At 33.9% G+C, this 22733-nt stretch overlaps 1 protein-coding gene across 1 annotated transcript in view; it reads right to left on the reverse strand.

Moving 5' to 3' along the window:
* Positions 1-2284: 2284 nt before the first annotated feature.
* The window catches only part of Spec2 (CDC42 small effector protein Spec2), a 28721-nt gene continuing 8272 nt past the window's right edge, over positions 2285-22733 (reverse strand). Inside the window, exons 2-4 of the mRNA XM_088263560.1 lie at positions 4436-5134; positions 2870-2964; positions 2285-2369 (exon numbers count right to left, since the gene is read on the reverse strand). Of these exons, the coding sequence (XP_088119686.1) occupies positions 2361-2369; positions 2870-2964; positions 4436-4580 (249 nt within the window). The 5' untranslated portion in view covers positions 4581-5134 and the 3' untranslated portion in view covers positions 2285-2360. The remainder of the gene's footprint in view (positions 2370-2869; positions 2965-4435; positions 5135-22733) is intronic.

Below are 22733 nucleotides of genomic sequence, written 5' to 3' on the forward strand. Positions count from 1 at the left end.
TTTTTTTTAATTGCATGATTGAAGAAAATCCGGTATTACCTTACATATCTGGATTGCACATTCAGTAATCTGGCATATTATTACTTGGATAGAAGTCCAGTTATCCAGTGTTTATTAACACCTTAACGACCGGTCCTGCGTTTGCGCGGAAATTCAAACTGACCACTAAAGACTGATCCCGCATTATCGCAGGTTTATAAGTAGTCGAACTCAATGACATCTATCGAGTTAATTAAGATATTTGTCCATTCGAAAATTAATTTACGCTACTTTAAAAGGTTTGAGTCACTGCTAAGAGTTGATGCCACGAACGTTTGTATCTCATTTCTAAAATTTTATTACTATGAAATTTTACCTGGATTTATCCCGTTGTATTTCGAATCTTATCTCGAGAGTCTGTGATATTTTTTAATGGTCCGACTGAATTTGTTTGGATATTTTTTTCAGACGATCCTAGTGACAGAGAGAAGTGACAGTGAAGTCGATAGTGATTCTGAAAATGGTTCTGAAAAATTAGAGAAGTTGTAAGAGGTCCTCGGGTTATGCAAATGGTTTTGAGTGACTCTGAAGATGACTGTGACGGGGATGTTGATAATACACCGACACTCCATGAAACAATTAGAGCTTTTGTGGAACTCTAGGAGTTAAAAATATTCCAGAAAACTCTAAAAATTTAGATGGTTTTTGCTTCTATGTTTATTACAGATGAATTTTTGGACAAATTTGTCGATGCGTGCGGTTATAGGCGTATATCTTATATATTTCCATGCGGTCGTTAAGGTGTTAATTTAATTGTATGTCCAGTAATCTGTTGTAAATTACTTGGATTGTACATACAGTAATCGGGTGCTATCTAAATCAGATTACGTACATTCAGGTAAAAATTCAAATATTATCCTTAATTTTTCCCATTTCTGTAATCCGTTGACATAAAAATTAATACCGCACCCGATCAGCGAGCTTATAATGCACTTATTAGTTACTTTACAGACTCTTTAGGAAAATTGTAAATATAAATACATATAGAACGGCACACGAGACAAATTTTAAAATGTAAATGCGGTACATGTTATAAAAAATAGATCAGAGTTCTGCGATATATTATTTCTTTTTCTAGAGAATTTGAATACGATAAGAGTCTTCAGCTACCGTGATTGTTTATTTTTGAGATTTAATATTGCTATCTCAAATGTATGCCGTAGATAATTATAATCTGCGAGACTTATTTCTGCTAATTATGTTCAAGAACAACATCCAAATATTTACACATTATAAAACAAGGCAATCAAAATAATGAAGTCTCTAAGACTTGTTTACATTGCGTTAACAATATAATCTACATACATTTATATATATGTAAAGACATTCACAATATGTAAAATATATTATTAACTACTGACATTTTGAAGCAATTAATCGAACATAAAGCAACACATGGATTAAGGTCTGCGACATTGATGGTGACCAAATCAAGGCATAAGTCGAGCCTCACCCATGTTACATGACACGAGAACTGCATTACTACAGAAGGTAGGGGAACATATAACAGAGTTTTGAAAGAAGAGAATGGTTAATGAATATTTTAATAAAATTTAAGAGTAAAAAAATGGTGCCCAGTGTGTAACAAATTTTCGGAATTTTTAGCATAGGTATCGCACGTGTTAGACATATTCAGATAATTTTTTTCTAATATTGACCAGGAATTTAAAAATGTTAAATCGATAATTATTTGCACTGATAACAAAAACTAACCATCAAAGTGACATTTTTGAAATAAACAAAAGTATAGGGAAAATGAAGAATTATAGTTGATTAAAAGTTCCCACTTGTCGTTGGAACATTCATAATTCGCCTGTTTTTACAATAATTATTAAGTATTTCGGTTAATATCTACTGCCGTCCATATATTGATGATTCACACTCTATTGCTTGTTTTGAATGTTTGGCAGGTCGCCATTCATTACAAGAGACATTCTAGTCAATAATTACACCTTACAACCTAAACTTAAGGTAAATGATAAAATAACAAATGCACATTATGATGACTGAAATGAGAACAATCACTTAGCACTACTTGAGGTCTATGTACAGGTATTTTCACTACACAAGTCAGTATCCGGCATCTATCCGCATTGTACGTAATCGCAAGATTTAGTCACCCGCAGAAGGGGATTTTGTAACTGGACGGGTCACAATGCAGGTCGGGTGTGACCACACGAGCCACATAATACCCAGGCGTGAACACGTGATCCGCAGAGTGGTCGGATATGAACACGCGAGCCAAAAGAGAAGTCGGATGATCACATGTTGCGGCGGAATTACTTTGAAACATCATTCGGCATCAAGGCTGGGTCTCCTGGTCAGTACACCTAGAAAATAATTCAAAGAATATAAGTAACTACTAAATATTTTATTTTGGACTACTTATTAAATTCAATTTGTTTTATTGATTTCCCTCTACTTTGTTATTTATACTTCTTAGTGTTCCTAATTTATTCTAAGGATATTTCAAAATTGAAGTAATGAAATGTAAACATTTATGTTAAGGACACTTTTCTTCTTCAAAGGGTTTTTCACCCCTCAGAGATGATATTTAAGTTTCTAAATGTGTTTATTGAATTGTGATTAGTCACATCATCCAATAAGGAGCATTCCTAACAAAAATCATAGTCAAAAATTTCTATAAACCAATCGCTTTCATTTCTATAGGCACAAATTAATCGAGTGCTAACAACTATGGAAAAAATAAATGAATACTGTCGTAAACTTTTTCTGGCATGCACAATAATTATTATGAAATGTATTATTCTCATTCTACTATCGCAAGTCCTAATAAACAGAATCATATATATATTTTTTAAATACATACCTTGACGGTGTACGCCATTTCATAACCTCCTTTACTTTGCATTTGGTTCTGCGCCGCATTTAGTAAGGAGTTGGGCATCTCAACATCGTTTGATCCTAAAAAAACAGACACAATCTATCAACTAATTATATTTGAAACATAATCATAAACTTCACTGGTTCTAAAAAGTTGATTCCAATTTTATCATGTAACAAAACCGAAGGATATTTTTCTTCGGATAATTTACATAGATGTCAGTAGTATGAAAAACTGTCTATGTTTTAAGCTCGAAAAACAATTCAATTGAAAATTGAGGTTTGATAATCAGGTAAAGTGCTGCGAAACTGTGGGAAACAATCGAAGATTCGAAGGCTGTGGGGAGTTATAGTTTAGTTGTCACTATTTCCAAAGAAGATATTACCAAGTTTTACATTACACAATAATTAGGAATCAAAATAAGAACCATACGCATGGTAGGTGAGCATGCTAACCGTAACGCTAGAGAGGCGGACAATACAGAGAAATATAAATTATGACATCTCATCGCAACAATACTACTGCATCCATCGAGCCACTTCTCTGTAGGGGAAGACAGAGAAGATGAAAAACACATACACATACACTTCTAGCTTCCGAGCATTTAGTTATACATGCCTTCCAGTCACGTCGACTTTAGACTTTCATAATATATTAATAGAATATTATTTACACAATGATTAATTCAATAATTATCATGTAGATATGTTGCGATACAATATCATGTTTTCAACCATTTTCACAAGCCTAAACAAAGACATCAGCAAAGTAAACACAGGTAAAATGTTGTTATATGATAAGCATCCATTATTTTATCTGATGCATACAGTGACACATTTTAATATTACTAATACAAATATAATGTATTTTTCTTTAACCAGTGTTTTCAAATTATCACGATCCAATTACACTAGTCGGAAAGAAAGGATGAGGAAGGAAATGTGAAAAATACATCACAAACATCCAGACCAATTGAAAATAAATGTGTCTTGGTTTTTCGTTGTTGTGATTGGCTGAAATCGAATCTCTGATACCAATTTAGAAGTCAAGCGCTTAATGCCGAATTTTAAATAAATAGCTATGGTTGTATCACCATTGGATGGAAGAAACATGACTGTCATTGAAAATACTTCATCAGGAAATTTGTGATGCCATAAATCTTTTTTGCGTAGCGCCTACTCACGTCAATAACAACAACACTGTTTTTATTTTTGTTCTTAACTACATCACAAATTTGCAAAAATACAACAACAAAAACATTTGACCACACAAAACCAGGTGAACAATTCATATACTGAATGACCAATTTGATAAGTAAAAAATCCCAATCAAGTTTGTATTAAGAAAATTGTGGATGGCTATGAAACAGGTGTATTAACATAGATAAAAACCCTGAAAAACTACAAATTTGGTAAATAATATTGTATTGTATTAATAATATAAAAAGTAAATAAAGGAGAGCTGCCTAAGATAGGGAGACATACTCTCAAGTGATAGTCGACGTCAGGGGGACCTGACATGACACGAAGAAATGAAATAAAGGATACAGACCTATGTGTCCTGTGTGTTGGAAATTGGTAGGATTTCCAATCATGGAGCGGTCTATTCTCCGCCGCTTCCTCTGGGCTGATGCTGCAGGCTGGTGGTAACAACATGTGAACCACTGCAACCAGATCTCTCCTCCGGTATTCGCCATGTTCCTACGCTACCGCTCAAAAATAGCGACAAAAGTTATAGGTTAAACACCGCCTAATATGTTAACTATTACAGCTATTTTGGTCACTTTTCTTAGATACTGATACTTTAGATAATGAAGATGCACTACAAGTAATGAGTAATGTTTAGATAGTGTTATCTTTTTATTGAACCGAGCACTCGAATAGGATTTACTGTCAACAATTCAGCTGTCAAACAAACAAATCCCTTCTACTCGAATGAACACTCAAAAACACTGGCACTTCACGAATAAAAGCTACAATACTGTTCCCTAGTTGCACTGATACTATTAACCCATCTTATCACTTGAAACTGCTTTAAACAAAATTATAATATTAAATAACAAATTTATCGTCAGAACCGTCCTGAAAGCCCGTCCGCCATTAATGTTTCCTAATGTTCATGATAGATGGCGCTAGGGTGCTTATAATTAAAAATTCAATGGGAGTTTTTTTTATAGCTTTTCACCGGTGTGACTCTTATTTGGGAATTTCAAAACTTGCCACCATGAAAACGTGAAGCTCGTTCAGTCACCTGAAACAATAAAAAAATAATCTTATTTTATTTATTGCAAACAATGGAACAATATACACGCATTTCTATATTTTCATTACAATAAAATATCGCAACGAATTCAGTTGAAATATTTTTCAAATGAAATATTTTCAAATGAAATATTTTCAAGTCGGTAAGATAGGTACCTACTTACTCACCAAGTTCCTTAGTGAGCGCGGTTACATTCAAAGAGAAGTAAATTGAAGTTGAAAAAAAAATCGAATTTAACATTTTCGCTATTCTCTTCTTTCCTACCTTTAATTTTTTCGCAGCAATAATATCCTTCACCCTTAACTCCTTCGGGTCGGTCCAATGCGATCCCCCATTAGTCCAGGCGAATTACCAAAAACTTCGACCTTTTTCTTTTTAAATAGTTTTTATTTTGGCCTAGGTTTCCCCCTCAAAAGTTCTCATCCCTCGGGCGTCTGCTCCTTTACGCCAAAAGTGAAAAATAATTATTTAAAAAAAACACGGACAGGTCACATTTATGGTAGCTTTGGACTATATATACCATCTAGGCCCAGATAGGCTTTAAAAAATAAATATGATTGCATTATCTGAATACATTGCACGTTGACAGCTATCAAACAAACTGACAGTATCAGCTGACAATGGAATGACAGGTAGTGGATGTGTTTGAAAGAATTTCGTTGTTAAAAATAAATTGGTAAACCTGTTTTGAGAATTAGCCTAATAAAGTTTGTGTAAGTATATGTAACAGCAAACGCATCTCGCACTATATATTATATGTATTGAAAATATTATACAAAAATACATATATACATTATTGAATATCATTTATTGCGTTTAAATTCATCTATACGAGGACGGCAGAATGTCCACGGTTGAGAATACTTCTGTTATTCCCTGCTGCAAAGTCGTCTAGCGACTTTTCAAAATGGCGTTGCGGCGGGACGAGACCATGCGATCGTGCAAGGGTACAACAGGATGACGATTGAAATAGAATTCCCTCCCAGGGAGCAGACTCAACTCGTCTTATTGTAATAAAGAGAACTTGCACGGCCGCGTATAATTATCGCATGCCGTACATTTAATGTAACCAATTGCTTCCCGAAGAACGATTAAAAAATATGACGGTGATTCGCGCAGATTTCTAATACTACCCGCAACATAAAAACGTTGCAATATGTTATCAGCAAGGTTTTTAAATTGACTAATAAAAATAGTTTTTATTTCGAAATGGACACGTATCTGTCAAATTTATTTGATCGGTTGGAAACTTTTTTATTACAATATTATTAGCTTATGCCTTTTAAATTGATTTGGCAGTATTCAGCGTTCCTCTTAAATGTTTGTCCTTATAACAAAAAATCCATACAAAAAGAGATAAACTATCTCACCCGTTTAAACTGCCATTTTTCTGATTAACTACTCTCGTTCTGTATCAATGTGCTTAAATTCGATATAAACGCAACCCGTTACATTGTGTTGAGCGAAATTTCTAAAAGTAAATATAAATTTGGAACTCCGTAATTTTTGCACTTTCTCCATGCGTTCGTCCAAAAACGTCACTTGGACAGATTGGTTTTTTGTTATTAAAATAATTGTTGCATATTTAACTTTTTTGATTACTGACCGATATTAGATGTAAATTTATAGTTTTAATCTGTGAAAAAGTCTGATAAAAAGAAGAATAGTATGTGTACGATGGTAAAAAAAAAACATGAAATTGGGAGAAATACGTAAACGCAGTAAAAAAATTGGTGTGTACGTGCACACATAATTTTTACCAATTTCTAAAAGAAATGTAAGAGAAAACACATAATAAATTAATAATAAATCAAATTAATAAATATTCGAATCTAATTATTTAAAAATTATGATGGCATAATATTTATTGCAAGTACACGATACGAAAATACTGGTTGTGTGGAGTTAAAACTTTACTTATAATGTGATTAAACGTGAATCCGACTTGAAGCATTTCCCATACAAAAAAATAATACATATTGTAATGAGATGAGTCACGCAACGACTTCGTTAGCCTTAACTTTGTGCACAGCACGCTCTAATCACTACAATACATTGTGCATTTTTATCTAGTAGGGTAAAGCATGTAATGACTGCTCACGACCAGTGATTGGCCACTCTCAAAAGGCTATTGATATGATCACGTTTTTAAAAGTCGATAGAATGAAGTAAAAAAACACGTTTTATTTCTTTTTATGCGTATTGATATCTTAGTATATCAATATAGACAAAGAAGAATATAGAAGTCTGGGTATTGACTGGGCTTACGACCTTTCGTAGGCTTTACGAAACTGTTGTTTTTCCATCAGTTCAATAAGAATTACATATTTTACAATGCAGCTTACCTGTAATAAATTACCAAATGCATTATTAAGATGAGAAGTGTCTATTAATTACAACATTTCTGTACCGTACATTCAAAAGTAATCATTATTATTGTTGAAAGTTGTAAGACAGTGATTGGTGAGCATTACAATTTCCGTTGGTTGTATTATGAATTACGAGAGACAGATTGTTATAACAAATACCGTTTTAAAGTTCACCAATGACTCACTAGACACAGAAACTAAAATATCCAAAATTAGTACCTGTTTAAGTCATATTGTCATCTAATCCCAGAACTATCCTTACTACACATAAGAAAATTTTACCGAGGAGGCAATTAAACGAAATTAATTAATCAATAACAATTAATTTCAAAGGTGAGTTCTCTTAATCATTTGGTGGTATTTTCTTTTTAATAATTGTATTCATACTGATTGAATATCTATTTATTTACTTAAAAAACTTTCTGCACAAAAAAAATCAGTAGTATAAACATAAACAATACAGTATGTAAATGAATAAAAACGAAATTGACTTGTATGCGGCATAGGATAATTCTGCATTCAGGTGACGATAAAAAATAACACAAAACGACACAAACAGAATATTGAAAAATAAGTAGCCCATTGGTGTATAGAGCACTGCATCAGATCGAAGGAAAAGTGACCAGTACTGCCCTGCAGATTTCTTTAATTCAGTGCTGGAATTTGTTTGATACGATACATATGATGCAAGGTCATATGTATCCTATCAAACATATGGTCAGGGTGAAATACGTTAATGCTTTACGGAAAAGGAAATGAAGGAGAAAGAGTAACTGTGAAAATGAGTTTACCAGCATTGGATAGAAAACTTGGGGTTGCATACCCGTACTCGTACATGTCCCTTGATAACAAAAAGTGTACAAGTAATTGTAAGTAAGCAGAGATATTTTTGATGCATGTGATTCTTCCGAATTATTTTACGTACCTACTAGGTAGAAAACACATAAAAATTCGCTTTCAATCTTTTTTCTACCAGTCACAATATTTTAGGTTTATGAGTTTATTAATCTATGTCGTGATATCAATAAAATATTAGTATAAAAAGATAGGCATATTGAATTCTCGTATGTGCACATTTCTCTATGTCAGGAGTTGTAATAATCAACGTTACAGCGACCATGTATGAGGCTCGTGGTATAAAACTACGTCATACGAATTATTGAAGCTATTTTAATTCATTAAGGACTATTTATATTTGAAGGCGAACTCGACTACACCACCGATCTTAAAATAAAGACAAGGGTCAGAAACATGTACCATTCATTTACTGACATTCATTTACTCAAGTAGAATACAGATTGATAATATGGTTCTACATAGGTCGTGGACTAATGAAATACAGTATGGACGGCAACAAAATCGAGCATGGCGCAGAAAAACATGCACCTACACTATAAAACAAGAAGTACAGTAAGTAGGTACGTGTACAATCTTCTTTAAGTGGACTGTGTGAGTCATTCTTGTAAAGGGAATTCCTGCAGAACGAATTTGGCCATGGAAATAATCAAGTTTTTTACAAAACGAAACATCAATCAAGTTTCTGGTTAGTGGTTAGCCGCTACTTGATTTAGAATGTGCACTGATTCCACTTTTCTTACAGGGAGCATAATATTCTCGGTATTTTTCGTCATCTTCTTCGGCTTTTTCTACTTTTTCTCGTTCTTGATGTACACACCGAAAGGTCTGTTGATCTTCGGGCGATGTTGCCGTCTCTTATGATGTGGATTTCCACTTGTTCTTCCACCTTTAGGCCGTTTGTCCACTACACGGGATTTCACCGTCCGGCAGTACGGTTTGAAAAATGAAATCGACTACGACAGTTCAGCGTGATCGAATTTACGCGCAGTTTACGCACCGATCAAGAGCACCGATCCGAAGAAATATTGACAAAAACACAAGCCAATCATCGTTTTAAAACGCTGACTGACGAGCCGGACGGTAAAATTCTGTGTAATTCCGTGTAGTGGATAAACGCCCTTACCCGATGATTTTTTGTCTTTTCCCCGGTGGAGATTGGCGTCTGGAAAATCTTTGGAGTTCATTCGAAGGATCGCAGTTTTGTACTCGTTTAAGTTTAAGTTGAGTTTTAAAGGATAATAATTCAAGTAAATTCTCGAGACCTCAATGTCAAAAGGATATAGTTGGATAACCAGACAACTCACAAAATAAATTCTAATTTTGTTGTAAAATCACTTTAATGTACCTTATTATAACTCTCTACTGAGATATAATATAATTGGGTATAATAAATACTTAATTTAATGATTTATTGAATAGTCCGTTATTGATAATATTTAAGCAGTTAGTTAAAAACTAACTAACACACCACTCTGTCTTTGCAAACATTCTTCGCCTCCTCCACGTTCATGCATCTCCTCATACATACCCGCCGATTGTTACGATTGTTAAGCAGTTAGTTAAGATATAAATTAGAAGAAACCACAGATTTTGTGCTTCAAATAGACTACATTATCTTTTATGTAAAGTTTTATAATTTCAGATATATGCCTTGCCGCGATTCAATGATAAAAATTTTATGTACTGTAGCTTCCATTTTTTTTTTCAAATTATATTAACCATACAATCTGCAGCATATTTCTTATTCCTTCCTCTCTTATCAATAAAGAGTCACGTAAAGAGGATTTATTGATGACTTAAACAGTTGCAAAATGTTGTTTCATATTTGATAATGCAAGTGTCGAGATTACGACGAAAGATTAAATGGTGTCAGTGCCAAAAGTGACTAATGACCAAAAACGGGCGAAGAGTATGAAATGTTGAAATAATTAGTCACTGACAGAGGTAATTAGCGCTTACTCATAGTGGAATCACAACAATAATAATGCTGACAAAAAGTGAATTTATAACAGGTGTTGCTGACATTTGTATCCAGGGCAGACTGTACGGGTATACCCCATTTAGTCCGGGTAGTTAGCTGGTTTTATCTGAAATCCCGGATTGTTCGATAGCAGTTACCTAGATTCTAGATAATATGGAAGGATAAGTTCTGACAAATTCCGCTAGGTGTATGAGACTGATGTCAAAATTTTACGGTCTTCGGTTAATAACGTAAAAATTTTGGGGTAAAATTTGCATCTGTTTATAGCTCCAGCTCAATAGTTGAAGTTCAAATAACTTTTTTTTACAATTTATATTAAATGCTGAATATTTACAAATTTCTTCTGCAACAACGCTTTGTTTCGAGGTTATTTTCTGTTTCGGTTGACAACCGGACTAATCAAAGCGAGGTGCTCTGCAAATATGTAGGTACACACAGAACTACCGTATTGTATACATATTACCTACTTAAAATTCCAAGTAAATTACTTTTTATTTAATAAAAAAAAAAAAAATTAATTTCTTTACATTACGATTTTTGCCAGGTTTTTTGAGTGTTGCAATGTTTATGTTCATGACATAATGAAAAATGAATACGTCCATCATGTTCTTTTTTGCTAATGTAGCAAGTTCTATGACTGTTGGAGGTCGTCATACTTTTCTTTTTTAAATTTGTAATAATATATTTTTAAAACTAATTTATATTCGTTTGTGTAAATAAGCAAGCCGCAAGCATGAAAATATATGTTATATCATGTCGTAAATAATCGATTAAGCTTGGTTTCAATTATTGATAATTTATCTACAATATGTTGATAAATTCCTCTTAACATGTGTTTCTTAACGTCAGATTGACTTCGAGAATTGATATCAATATTTTCACGTACATTATGAGTATACCTACACCAAAAAGAAATAAATAATGTTCGTATTTATTACTTGGAAGCGGCCGGGTCAGGATTCGAAATAATCGGCGGGTATATATGAGGAGATGCATAAATGTGGAAGAATTTGCAAAGACAGGATGGTATGGCGTTATATTCTCTCTGCCTACCCCTGCGGCGTGATGGTTAGTTGATTAGTTAGTTATTTATTACATAATGTTTAACATTTTTTTCTCTGAAACTATAATATGCCTTTAAGCTTACGTTGTACGCAGACAGATGTGGTGCGAGTAAAAAGGATCAATATCTCAGTGATACATCTGAGGTTAGAAAATGTAAACGCGCTCGATTATTTAAATTTAAAAAAATTAAGACTGGCATTTACGTCGGCGATGGCTGAATGCTATCTACAGGGTCCGCCAAATAACTTTTTTTTTTTTAAAACAGGGCGCAAAACATCGAGTGTAGCTTCGGCTGTGTGGCACGTAGCGCCGTCCTGTTGAAACCAAATGTTGCCAATATCCTCCTCTTCAATTTTTGTGAACAAAAATCCGTTCAACATGGCCCGATAACGATCGCCATTGACTGTAACGGCCACTCCTTGCTCATTTTCAAAGAAAAATGGCCCAATTATGCCTCTGGACCAAAATCCGCACCAAACAGTGACTCGTTTTGGGTGTACCGGCTTTTCAATGTATGCGTGCGGGTTTTCTGTGCCCCAAATACGACAATTTTGCTTGTTTACATACCCGCCAAGATCAAAATGAGCTTCATCCGAAAAGATGATTTTTTTGGCAAAATCGGCATCTTCTGTAAGTCGATCGCAGGCCCACTCAGCGAAGCGAAAACGCATTGGATGGTCAGTTGGCTTCAACTCCTGAACCAATTGGACTTTGTATGGCGTCATACCAAGGTCTTTATGCAAAATTCGTCTCAATGATGTCTCCGAAATGTTCAATTGTTGAGAACGACGGTGAATTGATGTTGATGGCGCTTCACGCACACTTTCTGCCACAACATCGATATTCTCGGGTGTACGCACTGTTTTTGGCTTTTCACGCTTTGGTTTATCGATGAGGATGCCAGTTTCTTTCACTTTTTTCACAAGATAACGAACATACGGAGCTGACGGTGCTTCTCTTCTTCCAAAAACCGTACGCAATTTTCGCACACATTCTGCAACATTACCATGATTTTCAAAGTAATGTCGCAATATTTCCCAGCGTTGTTCAAGCGTATACACAACCATATTCGCTCAGCGGAAGGATAAAACTAATTATCTGTCAAATCAGACATGAGCTAAGTGTTACCATTCACGAAATAAGCACTAGTTGAAAAAAAAAACTTTAGATGGCGGACCCTATATTAGAATTTGTAAATTATAAAATATTCAAAAGAACTGTAATGAAAAAAGTGGCGTCATTTCGAATAAGGAATTGTATGACCAGTGAATTATTATGTACCTACCTACATATTTACGTCAACGGCGTTGATTTTTATTGGTACCACATGGTAACTGTAAAAACACGTAAGACAATACAAAGAAAGAGCGATCTAATTTTAAATTTATTTTAACGAGCAGGAATTTATGCGAATTTATCGGGTATTTATCTATGGGCGCCCATTTACATTCGGGTACATTGTTGTATCCGTTTGTCTGAAAGAATGGGAATAATGGCAAATACGTCAACAATAAAATTACAAAATCCTTTTGTAATAACTATAAATTATTATTATGGCGCAAAGTTTCGTATTTTTTGGGATGGTTGCCCATTTTTTGGCCAACACTGAGTCATACTGCAGACGGAGATCGTCAGGGAGAAAGTGAAAACAGAAAGTATGGGATGTTTACGTTTTTACAACTAATGCCGTATTATTTAATTCGTTCGGCTAACGGTTTATTATAATTATTACTAAAGAAAGAAAGAAAATACTTTAATGTGCTGGTAGGTACCAAGGCTGACATTTAAATTATATTTGAGTAGCTTAGTAGTAATAATATGGCAAACGGTATAATACAGGCGGGAAATTTGACACTTAACAAATAAATGATTTCTATATTTTTTCGCAGATATTTGCGGATATCCGTACACGATTATCTATGCACATAATACCGAATAACGACTTTAAAATTGTAACATTATGCGATTTCTAATTCAACTATGTATACAAATTATGTAAATACGGAATCGACTAGATTCCAATATTTAAACTCCCATTATTATTTCATTCGTGAAAATAATGAATATTTAATTTTACAAAACAAAATTTTGAAAATCCCAGGGACTGCTGATGCTAAAAATACAAATATTTGTGCTACTGCGAGACCACACCCTAATGATGACAAATATTGAATAATTTTATGATGGACTTTCTCAGCCTTGACTGGATCTCAAGGGGGAGAAAGTAAAACAAATTACTTTGCATCATAATTAAGTTCGGAGACACACAGACAGCTTGTAACTGTTGCAGTGGGTGACATTTTTGGTTTTGACACAAAAATCGCCGCGTGCGTGCCTCTTATCGATCTTCTTCTCCTTCATCTTATTGTATGTAGGTCTCGTGGCCTGCTTTTAAGAGGGATTAACCTCCTGCGATGTCGATTCCCAGATATCGACCCATCTCTTTGGTGGTCTGCCCGGGAGTCGTCTACCATGGGGTTGGCCGTACAGTGCGTGTGGGGGAGTCTGGATGGTTCCATTCTCCTCAAATCCTCTAATTGATGATGTACATAAAGTAACATATAACTTAAGTATTTTTACTTCCATAAATGTGTATTGTTAATTTACAACGCAATCTACTTTTCCCGCCATGTTGTCTGTCGGTCGGCCGAGAGGAGTGACAGCTTATTATAACATTTTTATATTGCCTTGCCGAGATCTCATTTAAATGCTGCGGTCATCTTTTAACCAGCGATTCGCAAAGGTCAGTGGTACATGGGAAGCGAAAGTTACTTTGGAGATATAGGATACGCAAATACATAGTGAAGCGAAGGCACAAGTTTATATTCTTATTGTTCCGTTTACAGAATGAGACCACGCTTCGGTATAACTTATATACCTAACGGATGTTTAAAAAATCCTGGTTCATTTGGAGAATGCCGTTTTTCATTTTTAAACAAATAGTAACAAAACAGATGGATGGATACAGATTTCTCAATTTAAATCGCAAGGTTAGTATCGCGAACTATCATAGTTTCGTAAAATCTTAATTTCTGGGTTCGAACCCAATCTTTCTTTATGAAAACACAAGCCCCTAAGACCTACTACAAACAAATAAACAATAATGCAAATAATTATATTGTTAATAATTTTAATATTGATAACATTAACATCGTGATCAGACGTATTAACAAAATGTTTTTTGACCTTTGTTTTTGTTTTTCTTTCCGAAAGATAACTTGTTTCTTTTGAGACTAGTATATAAGATTAGTAATGGTTAAAAATATATGATCATTCTTTTTCCTGTTAAAATCATCATTATTGAGACATCTTTCTGGCCACCGTATACAATCTACAATATACATGTTCTTTTCAGCGACGATTTATGAACTTATATAGCGTCAGTCTAGATTCTAGGTTTTGGACACCCAGACTTCGCGCCTCAGTCAGCTTATTGCACGCGTGAGGTCGTCATATAAATGTTGACTTTGATGGATTAAAATTACTAGAAAGATGTTCAGAGATACATCAGTACACTGAATGATAAATAGTCCAGTTATAAATACAATAAAAACATTAAAATAATAAACATGTCCTACAGAACGCAGTGGTTAGTAGACTAATACGTCTGAGCGAGTAGTCCTCTGCTAGCATTACAATATGAAATAAAACAAAGAACAAAATAAGTAAGAAAGACCGCGCTACCTTCTTGTTCTCCTGCTCCTGCAGCCCTTAATACTGAAGGTTTATTAACCTTTAGTATTAACCCTTAGCTGCATTGTGTATCAAATTTGTTACATAGCCAAAAGTTAATGTTAAAACATATATCAATATCTTATAAGGATAATCATTGCATGTTGTTGCAAATTTGATACATAAATATATTCTTGATTTTTCTTTGTAAAAAGTTTTTCATTCTGTTTTATTTGTTTTTCCTCTAATGTTTAGAGAAAGTATACTATAGATTTTTGAATTATTTAAAAATGAAAAAAATCATGCAATGAAGGGTTAAATAGAATAATGGTTTTGGTATCAAAATATAAAAATATAAAATTGTATCTCAATTGAATTAAACATTGCTATCTTTACTCGAGTGATAGTTATTTCACTTCGTAGTCATTTTCGAATCGCTCGCATCCTAACAAGGTGAAATATCCATCACTCACATTAAATTCAATAGAATCGTATTTTATTTTGTTGAAAAATACATCAAGTGGGTTTTTTATTCGATCGTACCAAAAGGGAGACCTCTCGAGCCACTTGTATCTAAATATCGTTTTACTACTTAAAATGTCAAAAACACGCGATATCTATACTAAAAACCGTCGAAATTATAGTATAATGACATATCGAAGACGAGCGATATAACAGGGTTCGTTTTTATTGCCTAAGTATGGTATACTTATGGTATTCTTGTGTTGATGAATACCAATATATGGTATAATATTGGTATTCATCAACACAAGAAATTCTCACCTTAACGTGGGTATAAATTTTCATCGTTTGACAATCACAGGTGTAGATACCTATTACAATTTGTGACTTGCACGGGTTATTCAATAAATTCATAAAATAGGACACGTATTACATCTTAATTAACAATTCTTTTCATCCGCTTCACCCATTTACCATCCGAGTGAAATCGTCTGCTCATCTTGAGCCGATTGGTTCGGCTACGGTAAGAATAGCCGAAGTTACCTTATCTATTAATAGTGATTATTTCTAGAAAGCTAGGTACATTAAGTTATCTCTCGCAGCGATAGCTTTGTATTGGCTATTCCATTTTATTGTTCCAAATTCCCAGAGTTTTACTATTAACAGAATGTGAAAAAGTCTCAACGAGACGCGTTAGTTTTGCGCAATTCTGATTTTTTGGGAAATAAAAATGGTCTTATATAACCGACCTTTGTGGTGAAGATGGTTCACATAACATCAAATATAATAGAGATGTGCCTAGTGGGTAACTGTTATTTTTTTCAGTTTGGGACCCGATTGGGACGTTATTAGTTACTTTTTCTGTTTATATTTATTACATTTTAGCTTACGTCAAATTGATGAATTATGCCAAATTGATATCTAATTGACAAATCTACATGTATCAGGAGATAGAAATTAATTTGTGTACTGATTAGCGTGATTAGCTTGTAAGTGATCGAATAAAAATAATAAATAAAGAAAACATTATTTCCTCCGATCGCCCACCGCCCATGAAATATAATAAATTAGGTACGGGAACAGTTATTTGATACACATTTCTTATATTTCATTTATCGGATATCTAAAGGAAGATTAGCAGAATCAGACTAATATATGTACATGTCTTTTTAAAATACGTCGATTAAAATTGTTGGGGTCGTTGTAGAAATAAATGGTAAAAGCCCAATCAAAAAATTATATACGCGGGAAATGTCAAACCGCAGGCTTGCCAACAGAAATGTACTTTCATCGTGGGACAATCAGTAAACCAATATGAATATTACAGTTTCATATATTTAAGTATTCCTTTTCAATTCTTATATACTTATATGTATGTATATTGTTAAATACTGTTATATCACGAATAAATAAACACTTAAAAGGTTAAAAATCTTATTTAGTGGTTACCTACTGTTATTTGCTGGTCTCCATTTCATTCCGAAAGCCCGTTTTTTTTAAATGGTCAAAATTTTACATAAATTATAATCTTAAATATATCAGATCATCAATTCTAATATCAATTCTTTTTTACTCACATCACATTCTGCTACGAGCAATTTTTTATTTAAAATAAAAGGTAGTAAGATCAATACCCCGTAACACGAAAACATTTTACCCTGTGGGTACTTTTCTTAAAATAAAAATAAAATGTTTATTTTATGTTTTCGTGGATCTAAGGCGCAGGACTGATCACTTTCCTTTGTGTAATTTAAGATCAATGTACAACTGTGTTGATCTAACGCAGTGCCCTATTCGGCATTGGGTTCAAGTAAGAAGCGTTAGTTCACACACTGTGAGATGAAAATACAAAGACTTCTTCAAAGTTAAAAATTCATGACACCGCATTTTGACGAATCATTTTCTTTAACACAGTCCACCAACGTCCACACTTAAGAAATTCAATTAGAAAAGTTGTAATACCTGGTTATTTGATATAATTATACTCGATAATTGAACCCAGAACTCTCATCTCATCTCTCACTATTCGTCTGTTATCAGCGCCGAATTAAAGTTGGATTCGTGCCATTTTGCAACTCACGCTATAAAGTAACGTTAACAGCGAACGATGATCTATTTTTAATTCTCAACAGTAGATCCGTATCAAACATCTAGATGAATAAAGATTTAAGAATATTTGATTGATGGAAGTACGGTAGAACACCGCTATGCGTACCTACGTGCGTGTCCTTAGATTCAGGTATATTCTCTCTTGAGACTCAAGTCACAAGAAACAACAAGGATATTTGTTTACAAGCAAAAGAAAAACAAGAGTTTTTTTTAATCTACCAGTTGACGCTATCGGTCAATTGATAAATGCATCTGTATTATCTAGAGTCAATTATTGTAACAGTACCATATACAGTATATGGTATACGGATCTACTGAACAATTACTCGACTGCAATCAGTGTTTAACGCTACAGCAAGACTGATGATTGGAAGTTCTTAATTCAGTCACATCACTTCACTACATCACTGGTTACACTTTTCCGAAAGGTAAATCCTTGGATATAGGAGTGACATACAAATGATGCAATATAGACGATGACAATGATGGATATCACTGCAATATGCGATAATCAATATGGATATCACTGCAAATGGCGAAGAAATGGTAGGAAAAGGAGAATAGCGAAATTGACTAAGGCCCTCGGGGTTGCCCCATACCCATACTCATATTATTTTGTGTAAATTATGCGCTGTTAATGTTTATGAGTCCCTGGAGCTTATCACTTAATTACTCCTGCATACGTTATAATGGCTTTATCCCAACAAGCTCTGTAGGATTCATCACGTTATTTTATAAGATGGACGGATAACGAATTGTACGAATAGAGATAAAAACGAATGGGGGGATCTTACTGTAAAACATAATTAATCGTAACAATCCAACACTAGTAATTAAAAAATTAACGCAGCTATCAGAATATTAACCTATATTACAAATTGGTTCGTGTGGAGGGAGGTGTTGGATGCCAAGATTGATGACAAGAGGCGTGCTCTCTGCGTCCCACCTCTAAACACAAAACTCCTAAACCAGGGATGGCGAACCTTTTAGACCCTGAGTCCCAATTTTTTCAATATCGTAATATGTTGCGTGCCACATACCATTGAAATAAAAATGCTAAAATATTTGTGTAACTTTAGATTTTTAATACAAAGAATGCATTAATACACCGAGAAAAAAAATTAAGTAGTTATTAATGGAAAAATAAAATAGACTTAGTAAAAAAATGTAGAACCCTAAAAAATTCATTAGTATTGAGATTTTTGTTGCTGGATGCTAGATGCCAAAAAAATATATCGAGTTCATTCCTGATAGCTTTTAATAGAATATATAGGCAGTAGTACTTACATACTACTCATCTGTATGTCTAAACTTGTAAAAATGTATGATCACTTTAATTTTTTTCTCTTCATTCGCATGCCATGCAAAATCGTCTCGCGTGCCACAGGTTCGCCATCCCTGTCCTTAACGTTCGACCTATTTCCCCTTCGCTCCAAGAATCGGTGATAAGGTGTGGTCCTTCTGTACTCCGTGCCTATTTTTGTTTGATTTCTCGACTCCACGCACCGAATGACCTTAGAGAGAGGGACATAGATAGCTGGAAAGACGAAGACAACGAACTGCCAGAGGGGCTCCCGATTCGTGACGAGATCAGATACAAGATACAGAGAGGTCGTATTATTGCTGTGAACTCTTTGGATATTGGACAACGATTTTGGGCTTTCAATTTCGAGAAGTCTTTTGTTCTTTACCATAGTAGGTATTATATTGAAATTTAAGGTTCCTCGGTTTGACTATATTAAGGTTGGTCCCTATTGTCGTGAAATTTCCACCAAATTCCATTTTTTTAATTCAGCTAATTAATGCCTATTATTTTGCATGCCCTAAAACGATAATATGAACCATCCACGACTCAGCTTAATTTACCCGAAAAACAGATGTCTACAATGTATGTCATTAATGTCACAGACCATCCAGTTTTAAAGGGCATCGCAATGCAGTATAATATATCGCTCACTCCTTTCAAGAACGTCATAAATCAAAAAACTTGATTTTTCAGGAGAACGTTTTTAAAGTTTAAAAATATAATACAATGTATTAAAAATAAATATCAAGCCACTTATTGAGTTTTTTTACTGTGCAACAGATCTTTTTAGGTAAAACCTTTTAGGTAAAGGTTTTTTCTCCATTTAAAAAATATTCAGTTTTAAAAAAAAAAATAAAAAAACAATACCTTTTCTTCTAAATGCAAAAACAACACTTTCTGCCCTGTAGCGGGTAAATATTAAGTTAAAAATATGCCTCTTTTGCTGGGATATAGTACGTTTTCTGGGCATTCCGAAAACATGCACAACTGAAAATTGACGAATTTCGATTTATGACGTTCTTGAAAGGAGTAAGCGATATGTAATCGTACATATTTCTTTTACCATATACTTACTCTTTATTTACGAACAATATATTAACGTTTTTAGGTTTATAAAATGCACGAAGAATCAAACAACCTCAAAAACAAAAAAATATTGATATTTATAATATGGAGAATTTTGAAGATATTTATTAATAATATAGCTTTTTAATAATAGTAGGCACACTGTTGAATTTCCATTTCAGGTAATCTAGTTTTTTTTAATGTTTAAGTACCTATATCATTTGTAAGTAAAGAATATAAAGTAACAAAATTAAACATATAAGTATGAACATACTACTTTTCTATTCGCCTATCTAGACACCGCAGCCTCAATTAGCCGAAGTGAGTGTAAAATTCAGCAGATTTTTTAAAGGCCAGGAATATGGCTGGAACTTTCACAGTAGGTACTAATTTGGAGTGATCAATTAGTTGTAGAGTTTTAGTATCTTTCGAGAAGAGCAGATACAAGTAGGTATGCCATAAATCTAGAGCGACGTTTTTCTAAAGGAAATTGTAAAGTAGATTTAGTGAAGACATCCATATGTGGTACGTCTTACATGAAAACCGGCCGATCACCAACCTCCGATCACATAATAATTGTAATAAACTTATCTCCCGGTTATGGCAGCACCACTTTCTCCGCTTACATTAACTTTTCTGTCTAGGAGCGACGAAGTTAGAAAACTATAAATACACGCGGTCCATTCTCCAATATTATTATTGACAGAACGACTTTCTTGCATCCCACGCACGTTCGCATCGCGTAACTGTTTGTTTTTGATAATTCCATCAACTAAATAAACCTGCTGACTAGTATATACACCATTCCGTTCATTTTGTTAAATGGATTTTTATTTGACACGCAATACCTTTCCCATTAAGTTCGTACTACCGTAAATATAGACCTTCGAATCTGGTAGAAGGTGCGTTCGAACTTCCCTCCAACTAAACTTCGGTAGCACAGCAGTCATAACTCTAATTATGACTGTACTGTATATTATTACCCTATTGTTACTCAAATATCAAAGTAACAAGTCATGAACCATTTAATCATTAAATAAAGCAATGATTGGATCGAGTTAATTGAATCGGTTTTTGGATTTGATCACTCAACGCTTAGTCCATAAATGTGGTTGCGTATTTCTAGATCCTGATGGTCGATTTGACACCAAACTCTGGTTGGCATCCCTGATTATTGATAAAGCTGTAGCATAACGTTAACAATAACGAAACACCAACGTAACGTTATTTCCGAATATGTAATTAATAATAATTTATTAATATCTATAAAAAAACTATATATTATATTTCCAAACGTTTTACACGAAGTGCCCGTTAATATTATAATAATAAGGCAGGTTCCAATACTATACGTCTAATCGCCGAGTACTGTTACACTAAGTGATTCGCACGAGTATTGTAAGATTTATTTGGGTTACGCGTGTTTTTTATAAATATTGTGTAATGCCTTAATTATAATAAGATTAATATCTGCAATTGAAAACGTGGATCGTTAATGGCCTTTTCATTTTAACAAAGAGCTTTAAAAATAATTTATATAGGATCTATAGAAACAGTTATTCGTAGCAACAACAACAAAACACTCTTCCAATTAGGTGTTACATCATTCGCAAGTAATTCTACATAGTATTTAGTTCAACCAACAAAAAAATCGATATTCGTTACAGAAGCTTATATGAAATTAGAGTTGTGCGAATATTGAAAAAATTCTACGAAACAAAATGTTTCGTGAGAGTTGATTGATATGTTCCAGACCCCTAAGGATATAGACGGAAGTCAGCATCCCTGTCAAAAGTTTGAGCCTGTAACGAAAAGTCCATACGTAACAATTACTAAGATCCTCATTTAAAATTATGATTAAAAAAATACTGACGTTCTGTAGCCCATCCATTATACACATATTTGACGAAATTTCCAAAAAAACAACCTGTAGAAAATTTAAAAAAGCGCTTTCTCCATGCTGCCATTCACCCGAGAAACGTGAGTTTGACAGTTTGTATTAAATAACTTTGATAAGTACGCTAGGCAGGGGATTAGCTTTGGCCCAATTTGTTTTTATTAATCAATAATATACGAATATTACGTAGGTACCTTTTATTATTATTATGTGGTTAAAGTAAATGATTTGTTATGCAAAAGTTTGTTCATTAAAATAATTAACGCTTTAAAACGTAAAAAATTATGCATGTTCACAAGCTACGATTGATTGTTTGTATTTAATATTCCATTTAGTGTGAGTATGGAGATAAAATGGAACAAATAATATCCTTGAGAATGCCAGAGCTCTATTCACATTTATAACATGATTCCCAGCCATTATAAACGAGGCACATTTTCTCAGAATCCAAAGAAAGACCCGTTCATTATGAAGTGAAGGTAATAGGGCCAATTCCGGTTCAAGAAAATGTGCCATAAAACTTATAACATTGAAGAGATTATAGAGAAATAATTTCGAGTTGGATTCCGTTCGGCTGGTGCGCAGATTACACGATCATCACTTCACCTACCAAACTAGATGTTCTACGCCGTCCTGTCCCGCGGTAGTCATGTTGACAAGTTGACATATAGGCGACACATTTGGGCTCGTACTCATCATAACCTTGCCTCGATAAACATGCTTCGCTATTGTGCTCGTCTCGTATAATTACGGTACACCATCGGCGCGGATGAAACTGTTTGCGTATTTGTAACACTCAGTAC

This window comes from Brachycentrus maculatus, unplaced genomic scaffold (assembly GCF_059751285.1).
Source record: "Brachycentrus maculatus isolate JH-2025_06_01 unplaced genomic scaffold, ASM5975128v1 h1tg000201l, whole genome shotgun sequence".
Lineage (NCBI taxonomy): Eukaryota > Metazoa > Arthropoda > Insecta > Trichoptera > Brachycentridae > Brachycentrus > Brachycentrus maculatus.